At 39.3% G+C, this 15,048-nt stretch overlaps 1 protein-coding gene and 1 pseudogene across 1 annotated transcript in view; one reads left to right on the top strand and one right to left on the bottom strand.

Annotated features, from left to right (window-relative positions):
• Positions 1-461: 461 nt before the first annotated feature.
• DNAJC12 (DnaJ heat shock protein family (Hsp40) member C12) overlaps positions 462-15,048 on the bottom strand; it is a 34,268-nt gene continuing 19,681 nt past the window's right edge. Inside the window, exons 3-5 of the mRNA XM_002913745.4 lie at positions 11,621-11,760; positions 7,562-7,766; positions 462-786 (exon numbers count right to left, since the gene is read on the bottom strand). Coding sequence (XP_002913791.1) covers positions 692-786; positions 7,562-7,766; positions 11,621-11,760 — 440 coding nt within the window. The 3' untranslated portion in view covers positions 462-691. The remainder of the gene's footprint in view (positions 787-7,561; positions 7,767-11,620; positions 11,761-15,048) is intronic.
• LOC105241048 lies at positions 5,710-6,352 on the top strand (annotated as a pseudogene).

Consider the following 15,048-nt stretch of genomic DNA (forward strand, 5'->3'; position numbering starts at 1 on the left):
TTGCTTGTTTGCAAACTAAAAAATAATCACAGACTACACATGACCATCAATAACTCCAACCTAACAGGCCTATTCTCATTGTGAGAACATAGTTTATAAATTTATCACTTGCTATATATAACAAAAGAAATCTTGTAAAAACATGTTTTCTCAAATAAATAATAACCTTTTAAATTTATGATTATTAAACTTAAAATACAAATATCTAATCAAATTATTTTCAAAATACAGTTAAACTACAAATTCATCGTGAATTTTGGGAAGTTATTTATTTCGCTCTATGGGGTTTAGACAAGTAATTTCACATTTCATTTTAAGTCAAGAGTCAGAAAACATTTCTTGTACTACCAGCACTAAGACAGATCATGATATATCAATGAATTATTTAAATACAGAGACAGCTTTTTAAAATGGAGTTCTGTAAATAACATTAACAGAAAAATATACACCATACAAGCTACTTTGGATCTAAGAGCTTTAATGTATTCAAATATTGAAAGAAACTAGTCTGAAAATTTTCTCATTTAAAAAAACACATTGTGATAGAATGGGTGTAAGGATGGAGGAATCAATCTGTACTGAGCGATTCTCAAACACGGCAGAGAAACATAACATTTTTTCAGATTTAAACAAAGACTCGTTGGCAGCACAGGAGATGGTCTTGCTTTCTCTCCTATCGAGCAGGGACTTTTCATATTTCATAATTTCTGAATTTCCTCAGGAGTTCAGAGGGAGCATCCCCAGACCAGCGGAAACGTAAGTGCCAAGAGTTCACATCTGAAAGACCTTTAAAGCACAGAACAAAAGATTTTAAAATCAGAGAGGTTGGAAAAGAAAAGTCACAGTGTCATGGCAAAATAGCTTGCTGATTAGATTTCACTACAATAAATAAAAGGCAAGAGTAAGTCTTTAATATGGATTATCAATATCTTATAGAAACTGATTATCTTAAGCAGACTTTTGAATTCTTTTTTCTGCACACACACGCTTTGATTTGGCCTGGTGCATCCATTCATTTATTCATTTGTAAAGAAACATTTATTGAGCACCTATTACATATTGCCAGCCTCTATTCTGAGTACCGTGAGACAGCAGTGCATGTCTCCTGACTGTGGGGGGGGGGGAGGGTGTCCACGGAAGAATCCAGAAAATTATTAATGTGGAAAAAAAAACTATTCGTGAGGGAAACACATAGGAAAATGGGAGACCAGAGAAAGACATTCAGTGTGGACTAGGTAAAATAAAGGTAGAGTGAGAAAAGACTTCTGGAAGGAAGTCACATTCAAAGTGACCATGAGAAGGAATTAGCTAGACCAGGATGTCTCAAACTTCCATACACATAGTCATTACCTGGAGATCTTGTTATACTAGCGATTCTGATTCTGGATGTCTGGGGTGGAGCCTGAGATTCTGGACGTGGTTTTTTTTTTTTTTGGTTTTTTTTTTTTTAAGATTTTATTTATTTGTCAGAGAGAGAGAGAGAGAGCACAAGCAGGGGGAGCGGCAGGCAGAGGGAGAAGAAGACTCCCCACCCAGGAAGGAGCCCAATGCCAGACTCGATCCTAGGACCCTGGGATCATGACCTGAGCCAAAGGCAGATGCTTAACCAACTGAGCACCCAGGCACCCCCGATTCTGGATTTCTAAGGAGCTTCCTTCCCTGACCACTTGATACAAATAGTACCCAGCCCCCACCTCCAACCCTCCCTGTCCCCTTACCCTGCTTATTTTTCTATAAAGCCCTTGTGAATATTTGATACTAAATATTCATTTATTTATATATTATATATGGGGAGATCCCACTTAAAAAAAAAAAGAAAGAAAAGAAAGGACTTCTCTGTGGTCACAAGACGTAATGGTAAAATGAGGAGTAGATCCCAGATTTCTTTTTCCCTTTTTTAAAATTTTATTTATTTTTTGAGTAGACAATATATTCATGTGGCTAAAATTCAAAAGGCACAAAGATTTACTCCAAAAGTCTTCTACCCTTCCTCTCCTCTGATGTTCCCAGTAGACAAATTTGTTACCAGTTGCCTGCCTATTTTTCCAGAGATAGTCCAGGTATATACAAGCAAATACACAATACATTCTCCAACACCACCTCCCCACTCCTTTTATCCTAAATGCTAACATATGGTCCACTATTCTGCATTTTGACTTTTTGTTTCTAATATATCTTAGGTGATTGCTCTTTATCAGTATGTGAAGAGCTTTCTCATTCTCTCTTACAGTGGAGGAGTATTCTATTGTACAATATACAAAAGCTCAACCCTACTGAGGGGCATTTTATTTGCTATTCTGCAATGAATAGCATGGCACATGTGTCATTTTGCACATGGGTTATCTGTAGGATAAAATTTTGGAAATGGGACTGCTGGGTCAAAGTCATTGTGCATTTGTAGTTTTAAGAAACGTTGCCAAACAGTTCTCCATAAAGCTTGACCCAGCAGCTGCTGATTTTCCTACACCCTCTTTTACACCATGTTAATAAACTTAGTAACCTTTGCCAGGCAGATGAGTAGGAAACAATGTATTTTTATTTTGCCTTTCTCTTGTTATGAGTGAGTTTAAGCATCTTTTCACGTCCCAAGGCTATTTGTGTATTTTCTGTTCTATGAACTGTCTGTTCATTTCCTTTGCTTGTTTTTTGGTTTGGTGTTTGTTTTGTGTTTTGTTTTGTTTTGTTTTTTACTGGACTGTTGATCCTGTGTCTCACTGATTCACAGAAGCATACATTAAGAGAAGTTATATTTCACTAATTACATTGAAATTAAACATCTTTGTACATGTTTAAGAGCCACTTTATTTTCTCTCCTAAACTATTTATATAGTTTCCCTCCCTTTTTCTTTTGGATTATTGATCTTTCTCTTCTTGATTTGTAGAGCTGACTTTTGAGTTCTTATCAACAAGAATTAGTTTATATGGATGAAAGAACCTCATGTGCTTAAATGATTAATAATAAAAGGATATTTATCGATGCTTCCAGTGGTGGGAACTTGGGCAATTCACTTGCAAAGAAATTGGAAACAACTTTCAAACAGCTGCCAAAAGTAAAAGGTCAATGGTAAAGAATCTCTGAATACACAAATAATTTATTCCAAAGCAGTAAGATTTCTTTAATTCTAAACAACTTTGTTAAAAACTAGAGAAAAGGTCATTTTCGTTTTCTACTAGAGGGAGGGTAAATTGGCAAAAATCTTCTGGCAGGCAATTTGGAAAAATTTATCAAACTCATTAAAATGTGTAAACTTTTAACCCAGTAACTCTACTTCTAGAAATTTACCCTAAGGAAATAACCACAGATGTGTTCAAGGGTTTAACCATAAGAGTATTTATCATGACACCATTTATAAATGTTTTTAAAAATCAAGAAACAGGGGCGCTTCAGGGTGGCTCAGTTGGTTGGGCGTCTGCCTTTGGCTTGGGTCATGATCCCCCGGTCTTGGGATAGAGCCCTGCATCAGGCTCCCTGCTCAGTGGGGAGCCTGCTTCTCCCTCTCCCTCAGCTGCTCCCCCTGCTTGTGTTCATGCTCTCTCCCTCTCAAATAAATAAATAAATAAATAATTTTTTAAAAAGGATGGGGACTATTTGACAGATGTTCATCACGGAAGAGGCATCAAAAGGCAAACTCCAAAGTAAATACTAACCACTGCTTAAGGAAATTAATAAATATGCTGAAAAGGTATGTGAGAAGCCACTCCGGACTTGGTAAAGCTGACATGAATAATATTTCTTAAATGTTGATGTTACAGAAATTTACGGTGCAGTAAAATAAAGTTACAAATAATCATACAACTGCACTTTGATAAATCAAACTCCAACTTGACGGTGCTACTCATTACAACCAATAATCTCTTACACGTCATTAAGAAACGGTAAATGCGGGGGCACCCGGGTGGCTCAGTCATTAAGCGTCTGCCTTCAGCTCAGGTCATGATCCCGGTGTTCTGGGATCGAGCCCCACATTGAGCCCCACATCCGGCTCCCTGCTCAGCGGGAAGCCTGCTTCTCCCTCTCCCATTCCCCCTGCTTGTGTTCCTCTCTCTGCCTCTCTCTCTGTCAAATAAATAAATAAAATCTTAAAAAAAAAAAAAAAAGAAAAGAAAGAAACAGTAAATGTGGCCTTTAGTAAAATTTCATAATTCTTATTCTCCAACAACAGCTTCACAGAACAATGATCCTCCTCTCACTGCCCCCCCCCATTCCTCAGTCACGGTAAGAGAATTCACTTCACCATGTGAGGACATCAAAAACTGACATCACACTGTACTGCACACCCGAAATTAACATAACACTGTATGTTAACTACACTGGAATTTTAAAAAATAATAATAATAAAATAGGAGTACCAAAAGCAAAACAAAAACAAAATCCTGACATCACAATTTATTCTGAGTAAATTACAATATATCTATCCTGTGGAATACTTATCTGCTGTTTAAAAGGGCATAATAAAAAAAAAATAAAAATAACAATAAAAGGAAGAGTTAATTCTCAATGTAAGAGTCAAAGGAGAAGCCCCATAATAATAAAAGCAAACACCAAAAAAAGCACCTACCAGGTACCTGGTCTTAATATTTTACTTCTCAAAAAAACTGTATGGGGGCACCTGGGTGGCACAGCGGTTAAGCGTCTGCCTTCAGCTCCGGGCGTGATCCCGGCGTTGTGGGATCGAGCCCCACATCAGGCTCCTCTGCTATGAGCCTGCTTTTTCCTCTCCCACTCCCCTGCTTGTGTTCCCTCTCTCGCTGGCTATCTCTATCTCTGTCAAATAAATAAATAAAAAATCTTTAAAAAAAAAAAACCCATATGAGGTAGACACTAATGTTTTGGCCGTATAAGAAGAAAACTCAGATACAGAGAGATTAACTTGCTTGCCCAAGGTCATGCAACTCCGTGGAAAAGCAGAGATCCGGTTCCAGAGTTTGTGCTCATAGGCACTGTGTGGCAATATAATACCTTTTTATTTTTAAAGCCCTCATAAGTGAACTTTTTTTTTTTTTAAGATTTTATTTATTTATTTGACAGAGAGAGAGACAGCCAGCGAGAGAGGGAACGCAAGCAGAAGGAGTGGGAGAGGAAGAAGCAGGCTCATAGCAGAGGAGCCTGATGTGGAGCTCAATTCCAGGACCCTGGGATCACGCCCTGGGCCGAATGCAGACGCTTAACGATTGAGCCACGAGGCGCCCCTGAATGTGTATTTCTATATGCTTGTATTAGCATAGAGAACAATGTGGAAGGAGACGCCTCTGGGCATCTGCATTGTTACTTCAGGAAATAGAAGCAGAGAACGATGGGAGACTGGGGTAGACACTAAGTCATTGTCTGTATATGATTCTTGGAATTTTCGAATAATAAGTTCCTGTTACTTCAGGGTTTTTAAATATCTAAATAACTCTTTTAAAGGAAGAGAAAATTTCATAGAATCTGATGGGAGGGATTCCAGCCTCGTGCCTGAGTCTCTGAAGTGATCAGCTGCCCCTCCCCCCAGTTCTGGCGAGCTCAGACTAGGATCTGAAACCGAGTCACAGGGAAGCCCCAGGGGTTCAGAAAGCTGGATCTGAACATTCCAGGGCTGAATAGAGAAATATTTGTATGTTTGCCTGTGTGTGCCTGTGCGTAGGTGTTTGTATATGTGTATTTGCTTCAAATACTGTTTTTTTCCGAAATTCGGGCTTCTGCTTTGATCAGTTTGTTACATTATAACCATGCCCAGATATGAGGCTGATGCAACCAACGTGTGGACGCCACAAAAGGGTATCTTGAATAACCAGCACAAACACCTTAATCACAGCCTAAGAATCTTTAGCAGGTAATGAGCTATAGAGGTTCTCCCCAACGGGAGATTTCAAGTGACTATTTCTAGAAAGACTATAATTCACCACAAACTATCTAATTATCTTCTTTTTTTTTCAGTAAGTATTCAAGGACTCAAGGACCTTCGGGAGCCTTTGATTTAAAGGCTAAACTCTGCTTTCCGTGCCGATAGCGCTCTCTCAAACTTGGTGAACCTTCCTAAAACCCGCCAGACTTTCTGCAAGAAGTGTGGCAAGCACCAGCCCCACAAAGTGACACAATACAAGAAAGGCAAAGATTCTCTTTATGCCCAGGGAAAGAGGCATTATGGCAGGAAGCAGAGTGGCTATGGCGGGCAGATTCCAGAAAAAGGCTAAAACTACAAAGACGATTGTGCTGAGGCTTGAATGTACTGAGCCCAATTGCAGATCTAAGAGAATGCTGGCTATTAGGAGCTGCGAGCATTTTGAACTGAGAGGAGATAAGAAGAGAAAGGGCCAAGTGATCCAGTTCATGGCTTCATATTTTGTTTTATTATGAAGACAATAAAATCTTGAGGTTATGTTCAAATAAATAAATAAAGGCTAAATCCTATATCACAACCCTGAGAATCAAGCAAGAATCTGAAGGACAATGACAGTGTGTGTGCATAACACACCCACACAAGATCAACGCAGTGGGATGGCTGGGGACACAAAGAAATGATCACAATAGCTGACATTAACCCGAGACCGGCTTGGTAGGCGAACCACTGTGCTAAGCATTTTGCACAGATCTCATTTAATCCTCATGATAACTCTATGAGAAGGTATTATGATCTTGATTTTATAGATGAGGAAACCGAAATCTAGAGAAGTTAAGTAACTTTCACCAAGGAATGCAGATCGCAAGTTGTAGAGCTAGGCCGCGTAGCTTGGGAACGTCACCTCTATAATGCCCTGCTTCAGTGGATCTCTATATCATTCAGAATGTCTACAGAGGGGGCGCCCGTGTGGTTCAGTCGCCTGGGTGGCTCAACCATTAAGCGTCTGCCTTCAGCTCAGGTCATGATCCCAGGGTCCTGGGATTGAGCCCCTGCATCAGGCTCCCTGCTCAGCGGGAAGACTGCTTCTCCCTCTCCAGCTCGCCATGCTTGTGTTCCCTCTTTCGCTATCTCTCTCTGTCAAATAAATAAATAAAACCTTTAAAAAAAAATAGTCTACAAAGCTACTTCCAAATGAGGTACCTTCTCAAGATAGTGCAATGCCTTACAAACAGACTCTAAAGCCAAGCTGCTTTAGTTCAGCCCCCTCCCCTGCTGTATACAAGCTGTGGAGCTTTGGGGAAATTACTCAACCTCCCTGGACTTCAGTTTTCTCATCTGTAAAATGAGAATAATGAGGATGGTGCCAACCTCACAGGCTTGTAGTGAGGGTTAAATAAATTAATGGATATGAAACGAATATAAGACAAGATAATACATGTAAAGTAATGCACATAAAGAACATTCCTGTACATAGTAAACACCCAATAAATGGCAGTGTTAACTTCAGTCCAGCAGAAGACACTCCCAGAAATGCCTCAAATTTTCCCTTGCAAGGGATGTATTGAGGAATGTGTCTTCCAGTTTCTGTGTCGGTGTTAAGTAAGTATCTTCTAAGGTGATAAAGCAATCCTCAAATTTGGCACTACTGTTTAGTTGGAAGACGTTGAAAACAAATACAGTATAAACCAAGCCCTTTAATTTCAGACCCTTGTTCTGCAAGGCTACATGACTTGACTTACTTGGAGAATTGGGATTTTGTGGGGAGAATGACTTCTCCAAGGACTTGGATTCCTTTTCCTCCATTTTCTCTGTGGTTGAACCCAGCTCCTCTTTCTTTATTTCTCTTTGCTTGTTCCATTCCTCATTTTCAATCTTGTCGGTATGAGGCTGGTCAGATTCTTCCAGCATCAGATCTTTCTTACTTCTGACAGCCCAGTGCATTGACTACATTAATAAAAAGCAGACACATAATATAAAATCAATATTATTATATTATATAGTATTCTGTATTTAAAGTTCAATGTGTGGTAAAACCTGACCTACTATTACGAATTTTACTGTAGGTTTTATTTCAAAATAAAAATGTTAATTTTGGGGTGCTTGGCTCATTCAGTCAGTGCAGCAGGTGACTCTCGATCTCAGGGTGGCGGGTTTGAGCCCCAGGTTGGGCCTAGAGCCGAAAGAAAGAAAGAAAGAAAGAAAGAAAGAAAGAAAGAAAGAAAGAAAGAAAGAAAAGAAGATGGGGCACTTGGCCAGCTCAGACAGTAGAGCATGCAACTCTTGATCTCGGGGTTACAAGTTTGAGCCCCACACTAGGTGAGAAGATTACCTAAAAATAAAATCTTTAAGGGGCACTTAGGTAGCTCAATAGGTTGGGTGTCCAACTCTCGGTTTCAGCTCAAATCATGATCTCAGGGTCATGAGATGGAGCCCTGCGTAGAGCTCCGGGCTCGGTGGGAGTCTGCTTGGGATTCTCTCTCCCTCCCTCTGCACCCTCTCACCTTCTCTCTCTCTAAAATAAATAAGTAAATCTTTTTAAAAAATAAAAATGAAATGTTTTTTTAAAATGTTAATTTTAGGGGTGCCTGAGTGACTCAGTCAGTTAAGCGTCTGCCTTCAGCTCAGATCATGATCTTGGGGTCCTGGGATCAAGCCTTGATTCAAGCTCTGCTCATTGGGGAGTCTGCTTCTCCCTCTCCTTCTGTTCCTCCCCCCAGCTTGTGCTCTTTCCCTCAAACAAATAAACAAAATCTTTTTTTTTTTAATGTTAGTTCTTTAAAAGGGCAGTGGCCTTAGCTGGTACAAAAACTCTGCTTTTGGTTTGGTTGGTTTAGGCCTGTTGTTGTTTAGTTTGGTTTCTTCCTTTTTCTGCATGTGCACAGAGTAGAAGAGGCTGGCCAGTGGCTTTCTCCATGGAGGGAAAGAATATTGGGGAGGTCAGTGAAAATTAGAAAGTAAGAGATTCAAGAATTCAGGGCCCAAAGAGCGGAAAATGTGGTCCTTCAACCTCACAAGTCAGTTAAGTGTCCTGTACAGTGTATTTACGCCATGCCTCAGTACATCTTTCTTGGAAAAAAGTGCCGACTATTTTCCTTAGATGGTGTTGAGGATTAATGGTTTACCTACAGTAAATGTTTTGATAGCCTCGAAGATATTCTGAGATAATAGTTTTACTCATCCATCCACTTTATAAGAATAAAATATTTTATCATCTGACCCCTGTATCTGCTGATCCCATTAAAGAAATATACAGGGGAAATATCCAAACTGTATCTAACCTCATATTCAGGCACCTCTCATGCTTTGTACTTCAGTCAAAAGACTAATGTAAGAGCAACACTAAGCAGCCTGGTTTGCGGGGACACAATTAGGTCTCATTTCTGTGTTCACAGAGTGTATTTCTCAGCTCCCCTAAGATATTAACCGGGCAGAACAACACTTAACATCAAGCAAACTCATGTGGAATGACTCAGTTCAATAGAATGATCATCAGTAAAAATATCAAATGAAAGCAGTTGAAAGAAACTAAGAGGGAGATTAGGAAGAGGACAGTCTGTACAGCAAAATAATGAACTGCATCAGACAAAAAAAATCACTACGTGCAGGGGGTGAACTAACGCTAAACAGACATCAAGCTTGGGTGCAAAGGCCACTGTCCTCAGTCCATGAAATTCTATGTTGTTTATTCTACCTTCTCCATTAACTTGTTTACCAGCTTTCTTCAATGTGTTTTTTTCCCCTAGGAAGTAACTTCTTTAAATTCTGGACCTTGGGGCGCCTGGGTGGCTTAGTTGGTTAAACGTCTGCCTTCAGCTCTGGTCATGATCCCAGGGTCCTGGGATCTATCCCGAAGTCAAAGTCGGGCTCCCTGCTCAGTGGGGAGCCTGCTTCTCCCTCTCCCTCTGCCTCTTCCCCCACCCCTTCATGCATTCTCTCTCTCTCAAATATATAGATAAAATCTTTAAAATAAAGTAAGTAATTTAATTTAATTAAATTCTGGACTTTGTTTAATAATTAAAAAATTGTACCTACATGCCAGTAAACATTAAATAGACAAACAGAAAAAATAAACAAATAGAAAAAAGATCAATTGACTCATGTGAGCCATGGATCAGCTGAATAACTATTCAAAATTGACTCATTGTCTTTATTCTGGATCAACATGAGTGAATATTTTACTTGCCTGCGTGATCTTTGACCGGGTTTTGGATAACATTCAATTCCTCTATTAGGACAGACTGCCTTCTGCACAGGCCCAGAAGGTGTTGAATATGCACTGCTTCCCATCTGATTGGGGAAAGTGTAACAAAAAGGGTATAGTAGGAAGCTTCCCCAGTCGTTTGTAGCCAACTAGACTCACCCCAAGGGCACCTCACCAAGCCCAGGAACCCAGAAACAATCAGTAGACAAATAGACCCATGTGAGGGTAACTGGCAGTCCCAATAAGCCCTCCCAAAAGCAATCAATTTGTCAAACAATCAATTCACCAAAAATGTGTTCCTATTAACTCTTTTTTCTAAAGGTTTTATTTATTTGAGAGAGAGAGTGTGTGCATGAGCAGGGGGAGGGGCAGAAGGAGAGGGAGAAGCAGACTCCCCACTGAGCACTGAGTCTGATGTGGGGGCTCAACCCAGGGCTCCACCCAGGGCTCAGGGTTTGTGGCAGGGCTGGATGTCAGGACTCTGAGATCATGACCTGACCCCAAGTCATATTTTCTCTATGATATATAGAGGTTGGGACTGGGTGGCTCAGTCAGTTAAGTGTCTGACTTGATTTCAGCTAAGGTCATGATCTCAGGGCTGTGAGATCAAGCCCCACTTTGGGCTCCACGCTGGGCATGTACCTGCCTAAGATTCTTTCTCTCCCTAATACATATTTGTATGCCCCTCCCCTCCTAATACATATTTGTATGTAATACATTTAATAATATATATAAATATATATAATTTGTACATATTGAAATATATATTTATAAAGGTCAATGTAAGAACAAATAAGTGTATAACAGTAATTATAGTGATTATTCTTCTATTTAATTTTTTATAGCATAAAGAAAGAGAGCACAATGGTTTAAAAAGTCTCTCTGCTTCAATCCAATGACTCTTTTACCAGAATTTGTAACATGAATAAATTTAAAGTAATTTGCAGCTTTCTTTAATTAATCAGGCTCTGTTTTTTATGGAATTTATAAGCCTTGAGAAGAAACAGGCCCATATGAACTAAAAAGATGGAGGAGATGAATTTGCTTTGGCTCAAAACTCAGCAGCATTGTATGAGCAACTTGAGAAGCACAGTTGTCAGAATGTATAAAACAATAAATGCTAGTGAGGAGTGTGTATATTGAATCAAACAGCCAAGGAGACTGACAACTGTAGTCATCAGCTCTTCCGGTACTAAGCCATTGAATTCCCCTTCACAGGATTTGTGGACACACAAATATAACTCAGATATCCAGATTCTACCAGCTTCTTGGTCTTCTCCCTCCTATTGCCTGCTGACTTTTTAAACTACTATGTGAGTCTACTGGGAAACAAACTGAGGGCTTCAGAGGGGAGAGGGGTGGGGGATTGGGATAGGCTGGTGATGGGTATTAAGGAGGGCACGTATTGTATGGTGCACTGGGTGTTATACGCAACTAATGGATCATGGAACTTTACATCAAAAACTAGGGATGTATTGTATGGTGACTAATATAATATAATAAAGAATTATTATAAAAAAAAAAAAACTACTACGTGAGTCTAATCCATGGGCAGCCTGAGCTTCACGAATTCACTTCATCCCAGAGAGAAACCTACCGTTTTCACCGAGTCACTCAAAGCTTCCCACTGATGGAATGGCATCGACATCTGGCTCCTTCGCCAGTGGTCATAGCGGGCACGACTCTCTGTATTAGTCAGAATATCCTTTGCCTTCTGCAGTTTCTGAAAAGTCTCCACTGGAAAACAATCAAAAGATGAGCACTGCTCTCTTGAAGGAGTTATTTCAAACTCCCAAGCAAAGTGATCTCACAGGAATGGGTCTGTTATTTACTGGCTACATGACCTTGGGCCAGTTCATCTCTTCAAGCTTTAATTTCCTCATGTATAGAGTGAATCACAAGGACAAAGGAGATCATGTATGTAAAGTGCCTGGTTCACAGTTTATCCACTCCCTTTACTGAGCTCTGGGGATGTGCCAAGTGCTATTCCAGGTGCTGATGACACAGGTGTGAACAGTAGACATGAACTATTTAGTGGGATTGACATTTGTAAACATCAAAAAAATTACAGTTTTGTCTACTAGGAAGAAAACTACCTTTTCTAGTGGTAGTTGTGAGGAAGAGTAGTGATCAGGCTAGAGGAACGGTGTAAATGAAGTCTCTAAGGCAGAAAGGAGCATAGTAATTTAGAGAAAGTAGAAAATGCCCATGTGGCAGGAGGACACAGGGCTGGAAAAGAACAACAATGAATGGGGCAGTACAGTAGACAAGGGTCCAGTCAGTCAGGACCTTAGAGGCCTAAGGATTCTGGTCTGTTTTTTGTTGTAAGAGCAGTAAGAAGCTATTGGGAGGGTTTAAGCAAAGGAAGTAACATGGTAGGTGGTTGATAAATGGTAGCTTTGTCACTTATTTATTTGACCAGATGGCGTACAATAGAAACCATCTGTGTCCCTTTTGTAAACACTTTCAATGTCTCTTCTGCTCCTCAATGAATTTCAAACTTTCTATAGAACAATACACAAAAATCAATTGTGTTTCTATACAGTAGCAATGAGCAATCTGAAAATGAAGTCAGGGAAGGAATTCCATTTACAATAGCGTCAAAAAGAATAAAATACTTAGAAAGAAATGTTAACAAAAGAAGTGCAAGACTTATATATTGAAAACTATGAAACAATAGTTTGAAAGAAATTAAATATCTAAATAAATAGATATCCATGTTCATGGATCAGAAGACCTAACATTGCTAAGATGGTAATATTCTCCAAACTGCTCTGTAGATTTAATGCAATCTCTATCAAAATCCCAGGTGCTTTTTTTTTGCAGAAATTGACAAGTTGATCCTAAAAATCCGTATGTAGATGCAGGGGACTCAGAATAGTCAAAACAATTTTGAAAAACAAAGTTGGAAGAACTCACACTTCCCAATTTAAAACTTTCTACAAAGCTACAGTAATGAAAACAGTATGGTACTAACATTAGAGCAAACATAAATAAATGGGATATTATAAGTCCAAAAATAAACCCTCAAATTTACGGACAATTGGTTTTCTTTTTTTTTTTTTTTTAAGATTTTATTTTTTTTTTTTTTTTTTNGAACGCCGGGACCACGCCCTGAGCCGAAGGCAGACGCTTAACCGCTGTGCCACCCAGGCGCCCCTAAGATTTTATTTTTAAGTAATCTCCACACCCAATGTGGGGCTCAAACTCACAACCCAGAGAGCAAGAGTTGCATGCTCTACAGACTGAGCCAGCCAGGTGCCCAAAGTCAATTGGTTTTCTGCAAGAGTACCAATACCATTCAACTGGCGGTGGGGGTGGGGGGCGGGATCATCTTTCTGGGGCACCTGGGTGGCTCAGTCAGTTGAGTGTCTGACTGTTGGTTTCAGCTCAGGTCATGACTTCAGGGTTGTGGGATCGAGCTCTGCATCAGGCTCCACAGGCTCAGCATGGAGTCTGATTGGGATTCTTTCCCTTTCTCTTCCTCTCCTCAAGTGCTCGTTCTCTCTCCCTCAAATAAATAAATAAAATCTTTTTAAAAAATCATCTTTTCAACAAATGGTGCTGAGACAACTGGATATCAGCATATAACAGTATGAAGTTGGGAGGTGCCTGGGTGGCTCAAGTAAGTGTCCAAATCTTGATCTCAGCTCAGGTATTTTTTTTAAAGATGTATTTATTTATTTGAGAGAGAGAGAAAGAAAGGGAGGAGGGCAAAGAAATAGGGAGGGAATCTCAAGCAGACTCCCCACTGAGCATGGAGCCCAACATGGGGCTTGATCCCAAAACCAATCTCAGCTCAGGTCGTGAGTTCAAGCCCCACATTGTGCTCCACATTGGGTGTGGAGCCTACTCAAAAAAAAAAAGAGAGAGAGATGTTGGATCTCTGCCTCACACCATAAACAAATAATCACTCATAATGGACCATAGATCTACACTTGATCTTAACCGAAATGCCAAGAAGTGATAAAATGGATCATAGATCTATATGGACAAGCTAAAACTATAAAACTCTGAGAAAATATATAGGAGTAAATCTTTGTGATTTTGGGTTAGGCAACAACTCTTTACATATGACACCAAAAGCACAAGCACAAGCAACAAAAGAAAAAAAAACAGAAAATTGTATTTCATCAAGACTGAATATTTTGTGCTTCAAAGAACATCATCAACAAAATGAAAAGACAAGCCATGGAATGGAAGAAAATATTTTCAAATCATAGATGTGGTAAGGGATTTCTATCTATAATTATAGAGAACTCTTACAGCTCAATAAGAAGACTAATAGACTAATTTAAAAATTAGTAAAGGATTTGAATAGACATTTCTCCAAAGAAGATATATAAATGGGCAATAAGCACATGCGAAAATGTTTATCATGAGTAATTGGGAAAATACAAATTAAAACCACAGTGAGATATATCCATTCCATAATCACTAGAATGGCCACAGTAAAAATATAAGTAACAACAAATATTTGTTTGTGGGAGCGCCTGGGTGGCGCAGTCGTTAAGTGTCTGCCTTCAGCTCAGGGCGTGATCCCAGAGTCCTGGGATTGTGTCCCACATCAGGCTCCTCCGCTAAGAGCCTGCTTCTTCCTCTCCCACTCCCCCTGCTTGTGTTCCCTCTCTCACTGGATGTCTCTCTCTGTCAAATAAATTTTTAAAAATCTTTAAAAAAAAATTTGTTTATGAGGATGTGGAGAAATTTGAAGCTTCATGAATTGCAGGTAGGATTGTAAAACACTGTACTGCTTTGAAAAACAGTTTACCAGTTCCTCAAAATATTGAACATAGAGTTGACATATGACCTAAGAATTCAAACCCTAAATATACGCTCAGAAGGATTGAAAACATATGTCCACACAAAAATTTGTATATGAATGTTCATAATAACATTATTTATAGTAGTATTTATAGTATATATAAAGTGGAAACAACTCAAATTTCCATCAACTGATAGTTGGATAAACAAATGTGGTATATACATATAATGAAATTATCATTCAGCTACAAAATAAATGAA

The sequence above is a fragment of the Ailuropoda melanoleuca genome, chromosome 6 (assembly GCF_002007445.2).
Source record: "Ailuropoda melanoleuca isolate Jingjing chromosome 6, ASM200744v2, whole genome shotgun sequence".
Taxonomy (NCBI): Eukaryota; Metazoa; Chordata; class Mammalia; order Carnivora; family Ursidae; genus Ailuropoda; species Ailuropoda melanoleuca.